Genomic DNA, 15,039 nt, shown 5'->3' on the forward strand with positions numbered 1-15,039 from the left:
CCTGCCCTTCCTGGTGACACACTGGTAGTCTACAAGGAAAACAAATAAACATGCAAAACTAACACATTCTATAAGAAAGGTGGGAAAAAGCTCATGTCAGAGGCCTCAGAAGGCAGCAGCCTGAAAACTGGTAGCCCAACTGACCAGTTAAGATGGAAGGTTAAGAGAATCTTACAGTCTTGGCCAGGAAGTTTGAATTGGGCCACAATGATACTGTACCTGGGACCGGTCTTGTGTGATGTGAAAGAAGTCGACCCTGACAAATAGCACCTGAAGCTCACCTACCCTGCAGACAAAGGTATAAAGTAGTTCAGGTGGGTAGCTGCGTCAGCATGCGTAGGCTGCAAACGAACAAGTAATAGGTTTATTCCATGCTGAAAAAAAGAAGTAAGAAAACACAACATTTCGGCTGTGGAGCCTTCTTCAGGTGTGAGAAAGACAAGGCAGTAAGCAAAGGTAATGTAGCCAGAGAACAAAGGCTGGGAGAGAGGAGGAGCGAGAGGCGGTAGCAGGGGACAGAAAGAGAGGCCAATCAAGAGGTATGAAGTCAGAATAGGTGTAGAGAGGTCTGAAATAAAACCTCCAATGAATGGAGAAAATTTAGAAGAAAAGTAGTCTGTCGTTAAGAGAAGGGGGAAGGTGCGATCCTGGCTGCAGGATAATTTTGGTTTCTGTAGTCTTTCTGATGCATGGGTTCGGAAAACCGTCTCTGAGAACACAGACAGAGAGATTAGAGTGGTCATGGCCGTCAGAGGTGAAATGGGCTTGAAGAGATCTTTAATTTCACACCCCTAACATGTTCTCTGAAGCGGTCTCCGAGTCTCCCTCCTGTTTCTCCAATGTAGATGGCTGGGCGTTTATTGCAAGAGATACAGTAAATAAGTATGAAGTAAATAAAGGGTGATCCGGAATTGCCCTGAGGGGCCTTGAATGAGTGTGGTGTTAGATGTGTACTTGCAGGTGATACAGCGAGCTCTGTTGCAAAGGAAAGTGCCTGGTGTGGATGGTTGCTGAGGGTGGTCAAGAGAGCTGTGAACAAGAAGGTTGCGCAGATTAGGTGGTTGGCGATATGAGATGATGGGGCGGTCAGAAAAGAGAGCCCCAATGGAGGGATCATCCTGTAGGATGGAAAAGTTGTCGTTAATAGTCCTGGGGATAGGAAGTGTGTTGGGGTGGTAGGAAATCACCAAAGGAATGCGGGTGTTGCGGTGGGGGTTCCTGATTGAGTTGATGGTCCAAGGGGTGTTTTAGGCTCAGGCAAGGGCCCTGTCAATAACACTGCTGGGATATCCTCTGTTGATGAAAAAGGAGTACATTTTGAGGGCTTGGCTCTGGAAGTCGAAGTCGTCGCTGCATAATCATCGTAGCCGAAGGAACTGTGAAAAAGGGAGATAGTTTTTAGTGTGTTTGGGGTGAAATGAGCTATATAGGAGATAGCTGTGTAAATCCATAGTATGTAATAAACCAAAGTGGAGAGTAGTTGATGGAGAAGTTGATGTCTAGAAACGGAAGAGTAGTGGAAGATATGTTAACCGTACATTTGAGGGACGGGTGGAAGTTGGTGAAATGATGCAGAAAGCACTCAAGCTGGTCGTTGGAGCATGTGGCGGCACCGACGCAGTCGTCAATGTATCGCTTGTAGAGGTCAGGGACATTGTAGGAAGCGAAGAAGCATCCACATCTGTCCTCAAAGGGCCTTGACATGATGGAGACATTGATAGCCCTCTGTGATTGAAGTCTCACATAAAAAGTCTTTTAGATAGAGATGCTAGTAACATGCCAACAAGCACATTGGCATAGCTGGGTCCCATTCTGGTGCCCTTGGCAACTCCACTCACCTGTTGGTAAAAAAGGTTATTGAATGAGAATGCATTCAGTGTGAGGATCAATTCTGCAAGGCGTACCGGGGTGTGGGTGGGTGGATCAAGCACTGTGCGTTTGTCCAGTGTGTTGCTTGAGGGCTGTAAGGCCATCATTACGGGGAATGACGGTGTAAAGAGATGTAATGTCCATGGTAAAAATGTAGCATTCGGGGCCCTGAAATTGGAAATCATTAAAAAGTTGGAGCACGTGGTTGGTGTCCTTGATGTATGAGGGAAGACCTTCAACCAGCGGTCTCATGAGGCTGTCGGGAAAGGCTTCCGAACTCATACACCAGAAAGACTACAGTAACAAGAATTATCCTGCAGCTAGGATCACACCTTCCCCCTTCTCTTAACGACAGACTACTTTTCTTTTAAATTTTCTCCATTCATTGGAGGTTTCATTTCACACCTCTCTACACCTATTCTGACTTCATACCTCTTGAATGGCCTCTCTTTCTGTCCCCTGCTCCCGCCTCTCGCTCCTCCTCTCTCCCAGCCTTTGTTCTCCGGCTACATTACCTTTGCTTACTGCCTTGTCTTTCTCACACCTGAAGAAGGCTCCACGGCTGAAACGTTGTGTTTTCTTACTTCTTTTTTTCAGCATGGAATAAACCTGTTACTTGTTCCTTTAAAGGTATAAAGGTATTGAAGCACAGAATACACATTCAACAGTTCAAAGAAAGTCAGCATGAAGACTCTCAAGACCAAAGGAAGTTCCCAAGAGAGTACTGAGTCCCTGACTTTGCCAGGTGGAATCTTCACAAGTACACTGGAGTGCAGACTAGTGCCTGGGCCAGAGCTAGGTCTGCTGGCATCCTCAGTTCAGGAATCAGATTCAAAGAACCAAGATGTCCAGAGAGTCCAGAAAGCCTACTGCTCTCTGTTTGTGCCAATGTCAGGAAATTAGCCAAGTGTCACAGTTGGCTAGAAAGGAAGTTGATCAAGACTGTGAACCAAAGCCTAAAGGAACAGCACTATATGGAGTTTACTGCAGTGCAGAATGGAATCCAGCTCCTGCTACAATGCTGTCAGAGGCAGTAGACCTAAAATATGGCACAAATGATCTACTAGCTGGTCAATTAGGTTGGTTATTCCTAACTAACCCATAGTTAGAAGTGAGTGCTCTTCAGTACAATATCTGGTCTAATATCAGTGAGTCAAGGACAGCACACTGATGATGCCAATCTCTGAGGCTGGTGGCTCGAGGGCACGGTGTTGGGTATTCAGGTCTGATATCCAACAACTGCTGGGTAGGGCAACTCACTAGAGGCTAGTTAAAAGCAGATCTGTCCTCAAAGGGCCTTGACATGATGGAGACATTGATAGCCATCTGTGATTGAAGTCTCACATAAAAAGTCTTTTAGATAGAGATGCTAGTAAGATGCCAATAAAAGAAAGAAAAGGCCTGAGGAACTAAGGATCTTACATGAGAAAGCATGGCCAATACAATCCAGAACGTATGCAGAAAACAGAACAGGCCAAGGCAATTTAAATGATAAACACTGTAGAAGGCTTTATGAGCATATTGTCAGGTCAGCGATAAGACTAAACATGGCTTAGCCATAGATTAAATCTTATCCACACCTTCTAGAGATGAAGCTGGGCAGACCAGAGGGACATTGCAGTGTCCCATTGACATAGCAGCTCAGCAAAAGTCAGTAACATACTGTAGCACTTTCCCACTCATAATGAGTGCACTTCATCTTTAAAATGTATACCACTGGGTCTGCGTGTATCACTCAATAGTGGGAAGAACTAGTTTAAAACCATATTCCAGGGTTGGATCCCCTATTCATTGTCCATTTGTTTTCTTAGAAGTTACTAATGAGTAGAAATCTGTTATTGCAATGTGGAATATTTCTGCTTTAAAAATACTGACTGATTTAGAGCTGCAGTTTATGAATTTGAAATTAATCAAAATAAATGACTGTTGTGTAGCTGATTTAATCCTACTCAGTTCCAGAAGATGTGATTTTGTCATTTGATTCATGGTACTCTTGGCTGGTAAATTGTGGATGTTAACATCTCCATTATTATATAACATGAATACACAATGAGGAGAGAAATTATCCTGTAAAATGTAGAGAATTAATAGGGTTATTATTAATAACCTTATATAACATATATAACCTTTCTATTTTAGCAGACATTTTTAAATTCATTGATAACTGGCATTTGAAAATTCTGTGGATTTAAAAGGAAGGTAAAGACAGCTTATCCCATGTTGCATTTAATATGTTTTAACAAGTACTAACCCATTTCAAATTATCGCTGGAACAGAAAACATATTTTAAGGGTAGAAGCTCAAAATCAAGCTGAAAATCTCTTTTAACTACCCTCTCATTATTCACCACTGCATGTAAAGATTATATTTAAATTTAATTCTTTTCAGTTACTGTAGTTCCTGCTTAGTCACATTTATCCAAGAGAGGTCCTGCTGGGATACAACAATGAAACCATCAGATCAGCTCATTTTCCTGCAAATCTTAGCTGTTGAAGGCATTCAAAGCATATAATTTCTTCATTCCATGAATTACTGTTCCACAATATTTCATCATAGACACTGAAAACATTATCTTATTTATTTTTTATACTAAGTTATTGCCTTCTGATTCTAGATAGCCTGCATTTATTAGACATTGATAGAGACTCAAAGAATCAATACAAGCCTACAGAGAGCAGTTAAGAAAGAAAACTCAAATTCATTCTCCTTTAGTTGATATTTAAATCCATTTGCTACCTCTTGTAAAGTGCTTATTGAGGCAAGAAAACAGAGCAACATACTGTAGTTCAGATGTGTAGTGAAGCATACAATCCATTAAATATATGTGGCATAAAATAAGTGAATACAAACATCATCAGCACCGTGATGGCCATAAAGGTTTGCCAGTTAACACAGAAGCATGTGGAAAATGTACTCATTAATTCATTAAGCTTTTATTAAAAAACTATTACTCAAACCATTACTTATGTAATAGTGTCTTAATGTGTTATTTGAAAACAAGAAAGGTTACAAACAAGAGTTAGTTACAATTAGTTTGTAGTTAATTTATCAAAAGGTCTCATCTTCCCATTTCTTAAAAGAAGCCCAGCCATTTGCTTCAACACCATGGCTGGATATCTCTCACAGCCTATGGTCTTGGGGGTGCTGATAAGCAATTACTGTAGAATGAGTGTCATGTGCAGTGCAGGTGTGTAGTATAACCTTCAGATCCTCACAGTGCTGATTAGGGCTGAGAGCTTCCAGAGAGTGGCTGCCCAGTCCTGGTCCTGGAGGGCCAGAGTACCAGCAAGTCTACACTCCATTCCAGTCCTAATGTCCTAAATCAGCTTCTTTTCAATTTAGTGTACAAATTTAGCCACTTCTTGTAATTCTTGAAGTGCTGCTTCATTAAAGAGACAGAAAACCTGAAGACACACTAGTCTTTTAGGATCAGGAGTGTATAACCTTGTTCCAGAGTTTCAAAATAGATGATGAATCCTTGCCTGAATGGTCAGCAGAAATCCCAGTTTTGACAATAATAGTTACTGGACTGAAATTTAATAATGTTAGTCAGTTTTGACAGTACTATGATTAATACTTAAAAATCATTAAGCACTGAAGCCTGTGTTCACTTGATTTTCTTTAACTTAAAATATCAGATTTCAACACAATTCTGTTCTTTTCATGCCAACACCAACACACAGAACTTCCAACTTTCACAATGTATTATGATGTCTTGATTAACAGCTGTTGTGAAAGGTTCAGGTATGCTAACTTTCCCAGATTCAACTTCCCATCATTATTTAGCACTATGGAAAACTTTTACTCCTAAATTTATACAAATAATTTGGTGTGCAAATAATGGTTAGATGGATAAGAAATCATTCTGTACATTCCAATTTTTAAACCATCTAGTTTTTGAAACCATAGGACAATATTTTATTTCTCCTTGGCGTTTTTAGTACTGTTGCGTGAACCAGTAACTGAACCATAAAACATGCCTTATGTGAAGTTACTCTGCTTACAATCTATAATTATCTCAGTTGTTGCATAATTTGACAGCACTCTATCAGTGACACGTTAGCAGGAAATAGAGGCACTTCAGTGTCCTTGGACTTCAGTGTTTGATTGATTGATTCTGAGTACCCTGAATTATGAAATTAAGGAATGAGGTTGTGCATAATGTAATTCAGTGTGCTAGAGGAAAATTACCGGTTTCCTGTAACACATTCCTGTGTGTAATGTACAGTACATAACAGTATTTTTCTTGTTGTTTTATAGTATCATTTGAAACACACATTTTAAAATGATTTTCCTATCATTTCCTATCATGTACAGTATATTGTAAACTGAATGTACAGTGTCATTGCTAAAAACAGAATCCATATTTGCAGCTATCATTTTGTTAACCGCTCACTCTGCATGGAGGTCCTAGCCTATATGTCTTTTAGCAAGGTGGGCCTTGCTATCCACAAATGCATCTAATTTTCACTGTCATTATTACTTCTTGTTACGTTTTACAATGTAACAAGGTCAAATTGTCATGCATTAATTTGTACACAGCTACACGTACAATAAGAAGGCAGTACTATCATAATATAAGGAATTGGTAGTTTTTCTGACACCAAGATATTAAATATGTCATTGGACAATTCAGTGTCAAGCTCTCAGAGCCTATAGATGTAAACACCTGCTGTTTTCAAATGATCTGTTCAACAGATAGAAGAGATGTTTTCCAGGAAAGGGCTAGGAGGGTGTGGACCAATATCTAACATCAGCATGTACAGTATTTGTTCTTTCAGATGCACTGAAGAAACTGCACCTTTTTTGTGGTAACATGCCAAATTCAACAAGGAAAGCCCCATCCAGGTGGATTTTATAAGAGTTGGTTTGGTGTGCCATCTGCCGATAACATGATATCTGGGTCTCTGCACCTTGTGAGCCAGTGCTGAACTTCAATCTTTGTTGTACTATTTGCACACAAATTATGCTGCAAATAATGGTGTTTGGCAGCATTTGCACCAATACTTGGTGTCACCACAGAGACTTGGAGCTTTCACATGGTTTCATAATTAGCCTACAGTTTTACAGTGTCCTAAGTATAGAAAAACCACCAGGGAAACTCAGTTCTAACCATGAGAGGTCTTATTACCTTATTTATTGAAGTGCCCTTATGTTTTAAGGATATGTGTTTCAGCCAGTGGACTATTTGAAGTACATTGGAATAGGCAAGCTATTATAGTGTTTCAATATGCAATTAATTTGGTATAATTTAAGAGACGAGTCTACAGGTCATAATGTTGTATTCTAAAAATCTTGAAAAAGATATTTGTTTGCTTCACATCATTAATACAACTTAATGTGAGACAGTATGTCTGTTATATCTTGTCTGTTATTGTGTGGCCATTAAGTTTTTATACTTTTCATTTTATATTACGGAGAAATTCAGGAAAAAAAAACAGTAGGAATACTTATTCGGATCTTAATTTTATATTATTTATCAGCATTAAAATGTGTGGAGTTCAGATTATATCTATCACAGCAAGATTCTTCAGGGAGAAAATTGAAAGCCATAGGAGTTCCTACAAAAATAAAGAAAAAAACGTTTAATATTTCATATCTGTTTATAAGAAAATAATAGTAACAACAACTAAGAATCACCATAAAAGAAGATCAAGAACCCCATCATTGAGATTTTCATGTCCAGCAGACTTGAAAGTCCTTCCTGAAAATTTAGTAAAAAATACATTGGTTTACACAACCACCCTTCTTTCCATGTTTTATTATCTACTACGCCCTGGTAGCTATGTACCTTTGTTCTGAAATGGTAATTTGTCTCTATAAATCAGATTACATATTCTCATATAAAGTATAACTTTTCACTTACATATGATCTTTAATGATCAGCAGTAACAATCGAAGAACTGCCAATTCAGGAGAACAAAATTCTAGTTTAAACTGATGCTGGAGGTTCATTCATTCTTTCTTGATAAAAGCTTTGTGCACATACTGTATACTGTTAATAATCTATGTTAGAGGCAACACTGGAGAATACATTTGGTGTTGTCTTTGAAATTGTTAGTGTATCGTTTTGATTTGGTCAGCTTCTTCATGTCAGGCCAGTCGATAAACTTCGGCTTCCTAATTGCTAATTGCTTTCATGCATATTTCCATTTTTTGAAGTTTTTATTCCTTTTCAGGGTTTTCAATAAAATCTTCCTTTTCTGATTTAAGTCCTTCCCTGCATGCCTGGGTTAGGTGGTGTCATCAATCCAGAGAAAGCCGTTTCTGCCTTTGGTCATCTCTGTTTGCCAATAAGGTCATCTGCTTCGTATCCCAACCTCAAACCAGTGTTCACCAATCCACTGGGAAGAAACCGTGATCCTTTACTTCCTTGACACTTTTGCCAGTCACAATCTCCAAACACAAAGCTTGACAGCAAGTTTCCATTGGTTACACTCAAAAGCCTTTGACAAACAAACAGGATCTTCAAATCAGCAGGTGGGTTGACATTTTCATTTCATTCTGGGTCCTTGGTTGTGTAAAAGCACAAATCTTAGATGCCAGTCAGGCTTTTACTTTTCTGCAATGGAGACACCGCAGGCAGTCGTTTCAAATGTTCTGCTGCTGCTGCAGACAAATGAGAGAGAACAAAGGCAAAAGCATCTCCTTGATGTAATAAAATACATGTTGGATTTCTAAAAGCATGACAAGCAATTGTGAGGTGAATCGCCCTCTCGTAGATTGCAAAATCAGGTATGTTTGGCTTTGAAACAAAATCCCCAAATTATTTTATCAGTGATATTGAATGGGTAAGTTGTTTTTAATATTGATTAACTACTTTTTGTGTTCATATTATATATGGACAGCAAATAGACAGAATGCCTTAATACATTATCCTTTAACACCATCTTATGTTTTTTATTGCTTCTTAATTAAATAGAAAGGTTGTGGCCTTAAATCAGGTTAAACTCTGTGAAGAATTAAGCTACATTTCATTAACATTTCTCATTAATGTATCCATGCCACATGCATGATTTAGCAGGTATTCAGATATAACTAATGATGGTTCTCTGGACGTTGTGCCTTTTTTTCCTAATCTCTTTCAAGTTCTTTTCATTTCAGTTTGCTTTACTATGTCATCTTTCTTCAGGGAAAGTTCAAAACACAGTGGCAGTAAATGATGAGTGGTATTAAGCCTCTTGACAAGTGTGCAAAACAGTTTACAGTTTAAATTTGGTCATATACATACATTTGTTTACTTTTGAATACACTCTATGACATCTTATCACTGGTATGAAGTACGAGACCATGCTAAAAATCCATATTAAACAAACCATGCTTGGAATTGTGGATACAGGAAAAATAAAACAAAAGGACAGAAAGAGGTATATCCAGAAATAAAATCTCAGTAGGCAAATGCGCAAACATGACAAGCAACATAAGCACAGTGAGGTCTGTTCTGTTTGGAGTTGAGTAATATATATGAGCTAGAATATTTTGGTAAATTCTTCAGACTTTTCACAAGTCTTTTAACTACAAAACTAGTGGTAGTAAAACTAAAAACAGCATCTCCTCCAGGGAAGGTGGGGTTATAGGGGTCAAACAGTCGTTTCTATCTTTTCAATGATTTCCACAGTTGATTTTGAAGGTGACAGAAGGGTGCATTCGTCCTGGTCCCAAATGCTGCCGGGACTGGAGTCCTCATCTGTGCTCAGCTCATCATCTTCCTCTTCCTCTTCATCCTCCGTGTCCTCATCGCAGGACTCCAGGTAGTGCAGCCCCAGTGCATTGATTCCAGAATCTTCAGAACTGGAGGGTGAGGAGCAATGGTCCATTTTGGGCCCACTGGCCTTTTCCCTGCCTCCGACTCCAGGGGCTGCTGCCGACATTGTCTGTTGGTAGTTTGAACTGGGACGGGCTCCCTGGACAGGTGGTTGGGAAGGTGCCTGTGCAGGCAGAGGTGCTGGCACCTGAGGTGAGGGTCGCTGTACATAGCACATTTTGCCATTGATGCGTTTCACCTGGTAATCATCAATGAAGAGCTCAGAGATCAGGCAGTACTTGGGAGACTCCGGGCAGGGTGGTGGCTGGAAGCATGGGGCTGTCTTGAGGAAGCGTTCAGTCAGGGACACCGACAGGTTGATGGTATTGGTATAGTCAGAGGGTGCGGCTGGGACTGGGGTGCTGGGCAGCTGACCCACATTGGTCATAGGCTGGTAGACATATTTACCTACAGAAGAGAAAAAGAGTCACAGTTTACATGAAGCAATATGAAGAGAAATGTGAAAGGGAGGAGCACAACTAGTACAAAACTGAATCACCAATGAAAGCTCCATTGTTGGCATTTGTATGATGTTTCATTGTCTAAATCTTCTTACACATTCACTAAAAAGGCCATTATTAAATAATTGAAAAGGTGAGCACACTTTTTTGTGCTTGAACACACCTTAATTTTTCTAGTTTGGACAAACCCTAATTTGAGGAGGAGAAAATGTATAATCTGTATCAGTTTGCTTTATTGAGAGTAAGCTTCTCTCAACAGCTGGATGAGATTCTTGGATACATTTTCAGTATATTTATATTCTTCGGTTAGAGTAGAGGGAGGGATGCAAAACTTAAATGGTCAACTGGGTAAACTGGGATTATTTCTCATACATAGGTGGTAAATGGGTGAGACTAGGCTTTGACCTCCTACACATTCCAAAACACCATTTAGAATTTATGGGAGGTGAACATTTCTATTCTCGAGTTTTTAAAAAAATCAGAGAACTGGCATGCAATGCAGTGTTTTAAGCGAGTCTTAAGGCTGAAGGCATTACTATAGTCATTTGCAGTGGAGGTAACCATTGTGTACCTGAGGTTTGACAATTTAAGCTCAACATTTTATTTTATACAAAGTCATTAATTTTTAATACTGTTCCTGCAGTTACATTGAAAGGAAAATTCCCCATGTACAAAGCAAAGCTGTTTCAGATACGACAATTCCCAGTGCACCCAAGTTCCACTACAAAGCCAGTAACTCTCCTTGAACACAAATGTTAAATCTCAAGGCTTCTGTGAATTTGTGCAACCTGTATTTTAACCCCTTTAAGCTAAAATAGAGTATTTTAACAGAAGTTTAAAATGCATGGAACACACTTGGTAGTTAGGGTGATAACTATGATTGAAGATTTCCAGATCACATTTGCTTTTGTACACTAAGTGCACTAAGTAAAATTCCATATACGAGCCTTTATTTTGCTGTTTCCATCAGCACTCTCCGATTGAGACACAACTGTACAGCAAGATTTGTGTAGGCCAATAAGGCCCTGGATAATCCATCTGTTTTTCATCATTATAACTCCAAGACTTGTCATGGAAGGCCCCCAAGATGGCTATATGATAAAGTCAGATTGTTTTCAGAATTTAATAACAGGGGTTTTGTAAGCTGTTTCTGACAGATCCTGGTCAGCTTTTGCCAATGTCGGTCTATGACTGAGATAGAAAACTCCAAAAGGGATCCACAATAACTAAAATGGTTTCTTTGCATGTTAAGCAAAACAAAAACATGATCTCTTTATGACCAGTGGTGACCACTTTTAAAACACAAATACATGTTTGTAAAAGATTGCTGATACATCCTTAATATACTACACCTGCTGTAAATCTGCTTTGAAGAGGTCTATCCTAGAGCCCTAAGAGAAACATCTGATGATTTTCCATTATAAATATATGTATATAAGATCAGTTTTAGCCTTTGACAGAGAAGAGGGCAAGATGGAAAAAGTTAAATATAGGAAAAGTATTGTAAAAAAGGGGAAAAAAAGCTTATGTTCAAATACATGTGCACTGTAAAAGCCTTCTAAGTAACACTGACATCCAATGTATTTTCAACTGAAATAAGAGATCTGACCTGTTTATATATGTCATCTTTTGCAGATGGAGCATTTCTAATTAATTACTTTAGGGTCACAGGCTGTATGACTCATTACCGGTGAACATAAATATGTATGTCCTGCTAGCCTTGTATAATGAGTTGGAGAAAAATGCCTTTGTACTGCAAAAAGGTTAGGCTATTATATTGAATTTACTGCAGAAAGTGCCACTGGAAAATTATCCTAGTGACAGAAGGTCATATTTACAGGCACTGGCTCTATCAAACCTTAAATGCAACCAGACATTTCAGTTGTTGTGGTGTCTCTTGCCCTTGTATAAGTCTGAAGAGACAGTGCTTTTTAAAAAAAGAATCTGACACTGGGAATCTCCTGGCAGCTAAAGGGAAGTGTTCTTAGCAAGAAAGGCTGCAGCATTCATTATTTCAAACCATAAAACATGGAAAAAGGCCCGCAGGACAACTAGGCAACACAAATACTTGAATTCCAAGGTTTTATAACAAATGCCTTATTTCCATTCATTCAGCCATTTGTCTTGTATTTAGTGCATCTTTGATCAGTCTGTCAGTCTAATCACTTGACTTTTCAACTATGAACTGCATCCCAAATGCAGTCTAGGGCAGCATTTGTTTGCCTGCAATTATTTCTTTGCACTCCAAAAACTCATAGAGCAAGACCTCTTGAACATCTCTTGGGTCTTGTTTTTGTACAGCATAAAAATGCCACTGAAAAGAGGTATATCTTGTCTTTCTTATGAATGTATTCATGTATATAATTTGTTAAATTTCTGTGTATACTCCTGCTTTTTGATATGCTACTATGAAGGTAAAATTAATTTCTGTTGAGCATAGTTGCAACTGTATTGAAATACTGCAGAAAAATATCACGCTGTCTTTGTACTGAAAACGTTTATATATCTTAACTTGTTCATGAAAATATGCCAAAAACACCTAGTCCTCACCACTTAAGAGCTCAGCTATTTTTAACTGCAACATAAGATTTGTTCATCACAATGCCAACTTCATGCATATTTTGTTTCAGTTGTATGACTGTCCAGCTGCACATTGATTCTACTGTATATATACTGCTTACTGTAATTATTATTGCCAGCAGCATATCTTTTCTGATTCTCACATTTTACAGGTAACATTGTACAAGCGCAGGTATTATTATTATTATTATTATTATTATTATTATTATTATTATTACAACAACAGAAAATTAGCATTCACAGGAAAAAAATGAATGAAAAAATCGTTTAAATGAACACCTGATTCTAGAGCACCTGTGAACGTACATATTGCTGGTTCTAAAACAAGACTGTTCAGCTGTCAAAAATAGGGATTCCTCCTGCTCTGTTGGGCAAAATCATGTCACAGCTGGCTAGCAGAGAGAGATCAACATGCATCTCTTAATCTCCTCACATACTACTTACAGAAAATAACCTTATTCCCTGGCCTGCTTTAATTTTAGTCTTGCAGCTTTAATGCCTTACTACTAAGCATTTTTAAAATCAGTCTCTTCCCTTTGCTGTAGAGCATTCTATTAAAAACACAGTAAAAGAATGTGGTCCTTTTTTAGAATCTAGTATCATTCGTTGTACGAATTACATTTTTCTAAGATACAAACAGCTTTTCCTTTCACATATTATACAGTGAATAACTGAAGTGTGAGAAAACAATTGTGGCCAGTTTAAAAAGATTACACAGCAGTTGTGAATATTGATGAATTTCTTAGTAAGATCATATTACACTCCTTTAAAGTACAGCTACAGTATTGCTATTGTAAACTGATTTCACATTTTAAAGAGTACACTGTCTCTCTTGCTGCTGCTTCTCCCTATTTATTTCCTCATTCACTTTCGCTTCCTCCTTCTGGAAATGAAGTGTGTTGATTTTTAACTGATTCAAGTATTTTCACATGGCCTTTGATGGAGAAAAAACAGCAATGTAGAAAAATGTGGTTTAGAAATAACCATTCTGTCTAAGACTGAGCATCCCCCTTGCTACTGTACTGTAACTTCAAATTCTGATTTAATCAGTGTTTACATGGTGAAATGTAATGAGACAACTGAACAGAAAAGGGCAAGACCAGACATAAAACAGTTTCTAACTGTGTCCAGCATTTTTAGATTTTACGTTTTTGAAATGCTGAAAAATCATTATGGGAATTATAGAATATTCCATTTCCATCTCCATTTTTAATTCTGTGTTGTTATCTACTTCATGTTATATTACTACAGCAGGCTGGAAAGACCTGTTTCATTTAGTTGCTTTGATTTGACATATTTGGAAGAGGGTAAACAAGTCATTTTGAGATTTTATAATCAAGAGTCAATTAAACACAAGTTTGAAATCATTATCCTAACACACAGGTGGGAGACCTGTAATGTAATCTGTCATGATTCCCGTCATGGAAACAACAGCCTCTGTATATGCACTCTGTGTTGAACACAGCAGGTGATTAAGAATTAACATCATTGTGTATTGTCCACTATATATTCAGGACTGACAAACAAAAATCACTAAATGTGTAGGGAGACATAATGATACCTTTTTAGCTGACAGTTAAATGTTGTAAGAAATATTTTGCAACAGTACATTTGAATTGTTTTAATAATAAATAGAGTATTTTTTTCCAAAGTCTGGACACATTTGGTACTGTATTTTATAGTCCCTCTACCACAGTGGGAACAGGGAACAGTGGTGTTTATGTTAATTTAATTATGTTCTTAGTAAATTATACATAGTTTAACATTGAAACGTAATACATAAAAATTATTTTCTTATGTTAACAAACAACCCCTACACAATGGCAACCTATTTTGGAGTATTACAGTGGAGTTTCTACTGTTTCACAGATGTCCAGATAAGGGTCCAATACACTGGCTAGAATCCCAATTTGATACATCTCCCTGAGCAAATAACAGTGTAATTCATTCTGTATATTGAGGTATCTGGAATTCTGGGGAAAGTTAGATGCATTAGTTTAGGTAGGTCCCTATTTAACAGAATAAGGAAATGTCAGCGTGCGCAGGCTGCAATGGAACAAGTAATAGGTTTATTCCATGCTGAAAAGAGCAGAAAAGAAACACAATGTTTCGGCTGTGGAGCCTTCTTCAGGTGTCATACACTTCCCTACACAAATATTTCATTTAAAAAAACTTTTGCAGCTGAAATATACAGAATAATCTTTTTGCTTCACCTAGTTTTAGCTACAGTAGGTTACTTCATAATCTAGTGTTGCACAGCTTGATATTATTCTGTGTTCATTTTTTAAATTAACTGGACTCTTAAATTAACTTCTTTTAGGTAAA

At 38.1% G+C, this 15,039-nt stretch overlaps 1 protein-coding gene across 2 annotated transcripts in view; it reads right to left on the minus strand.

Moving 5' to 3' along the window:
• Nucleotides 1-7,324: 7,324 nt before the first annotated feature.
• LOC148821822 (UPF0524 protein C3orf70 homolog B-like) overlaps nucleotides 7,325-15,039 on the minus strand; it is a 35,071-nt gene continuing 27,356 nt past the window's right edge. The window contains exons 2-3 of one of the 2 annotated variants that reach the window (XR_016093937.1): nucleotides 7,736-10,081; nucleotides 7,325-7,573 (exon numbers count right to left, since the gene is read on the minus strand). Coding sequence is in view for 1 of the 2 variants with exons in the window: in XM_088931175.1 (XP_088787301.1) it covers nucleotides 9,450-10,081 (632 nt within the window). In the remaining variant the exon portion in view is untranslated. Of the gene's footprint in view, nucleotides 10,082-15,039 lie in introns of both variants that reach the window. The other variant, XM_088931175.1, reaches the window with a different exon arrangement.

Source organism: Atractosteus spatula, chromosome 13 (assembly GCF_055471065.1).
Source record: "Atractosteus spatula isolate fAtrSpa1 chromosome 13, fAtrSpa1.hap1, whole genome shotgun sequence".
Classification (NCBI taxonomy): Eukaryota; Metazoa; Chordata; class Actinopteri; order Semionotiformes; family Lepisosteidae; genus Atractosteus; species Atractosteus spatula.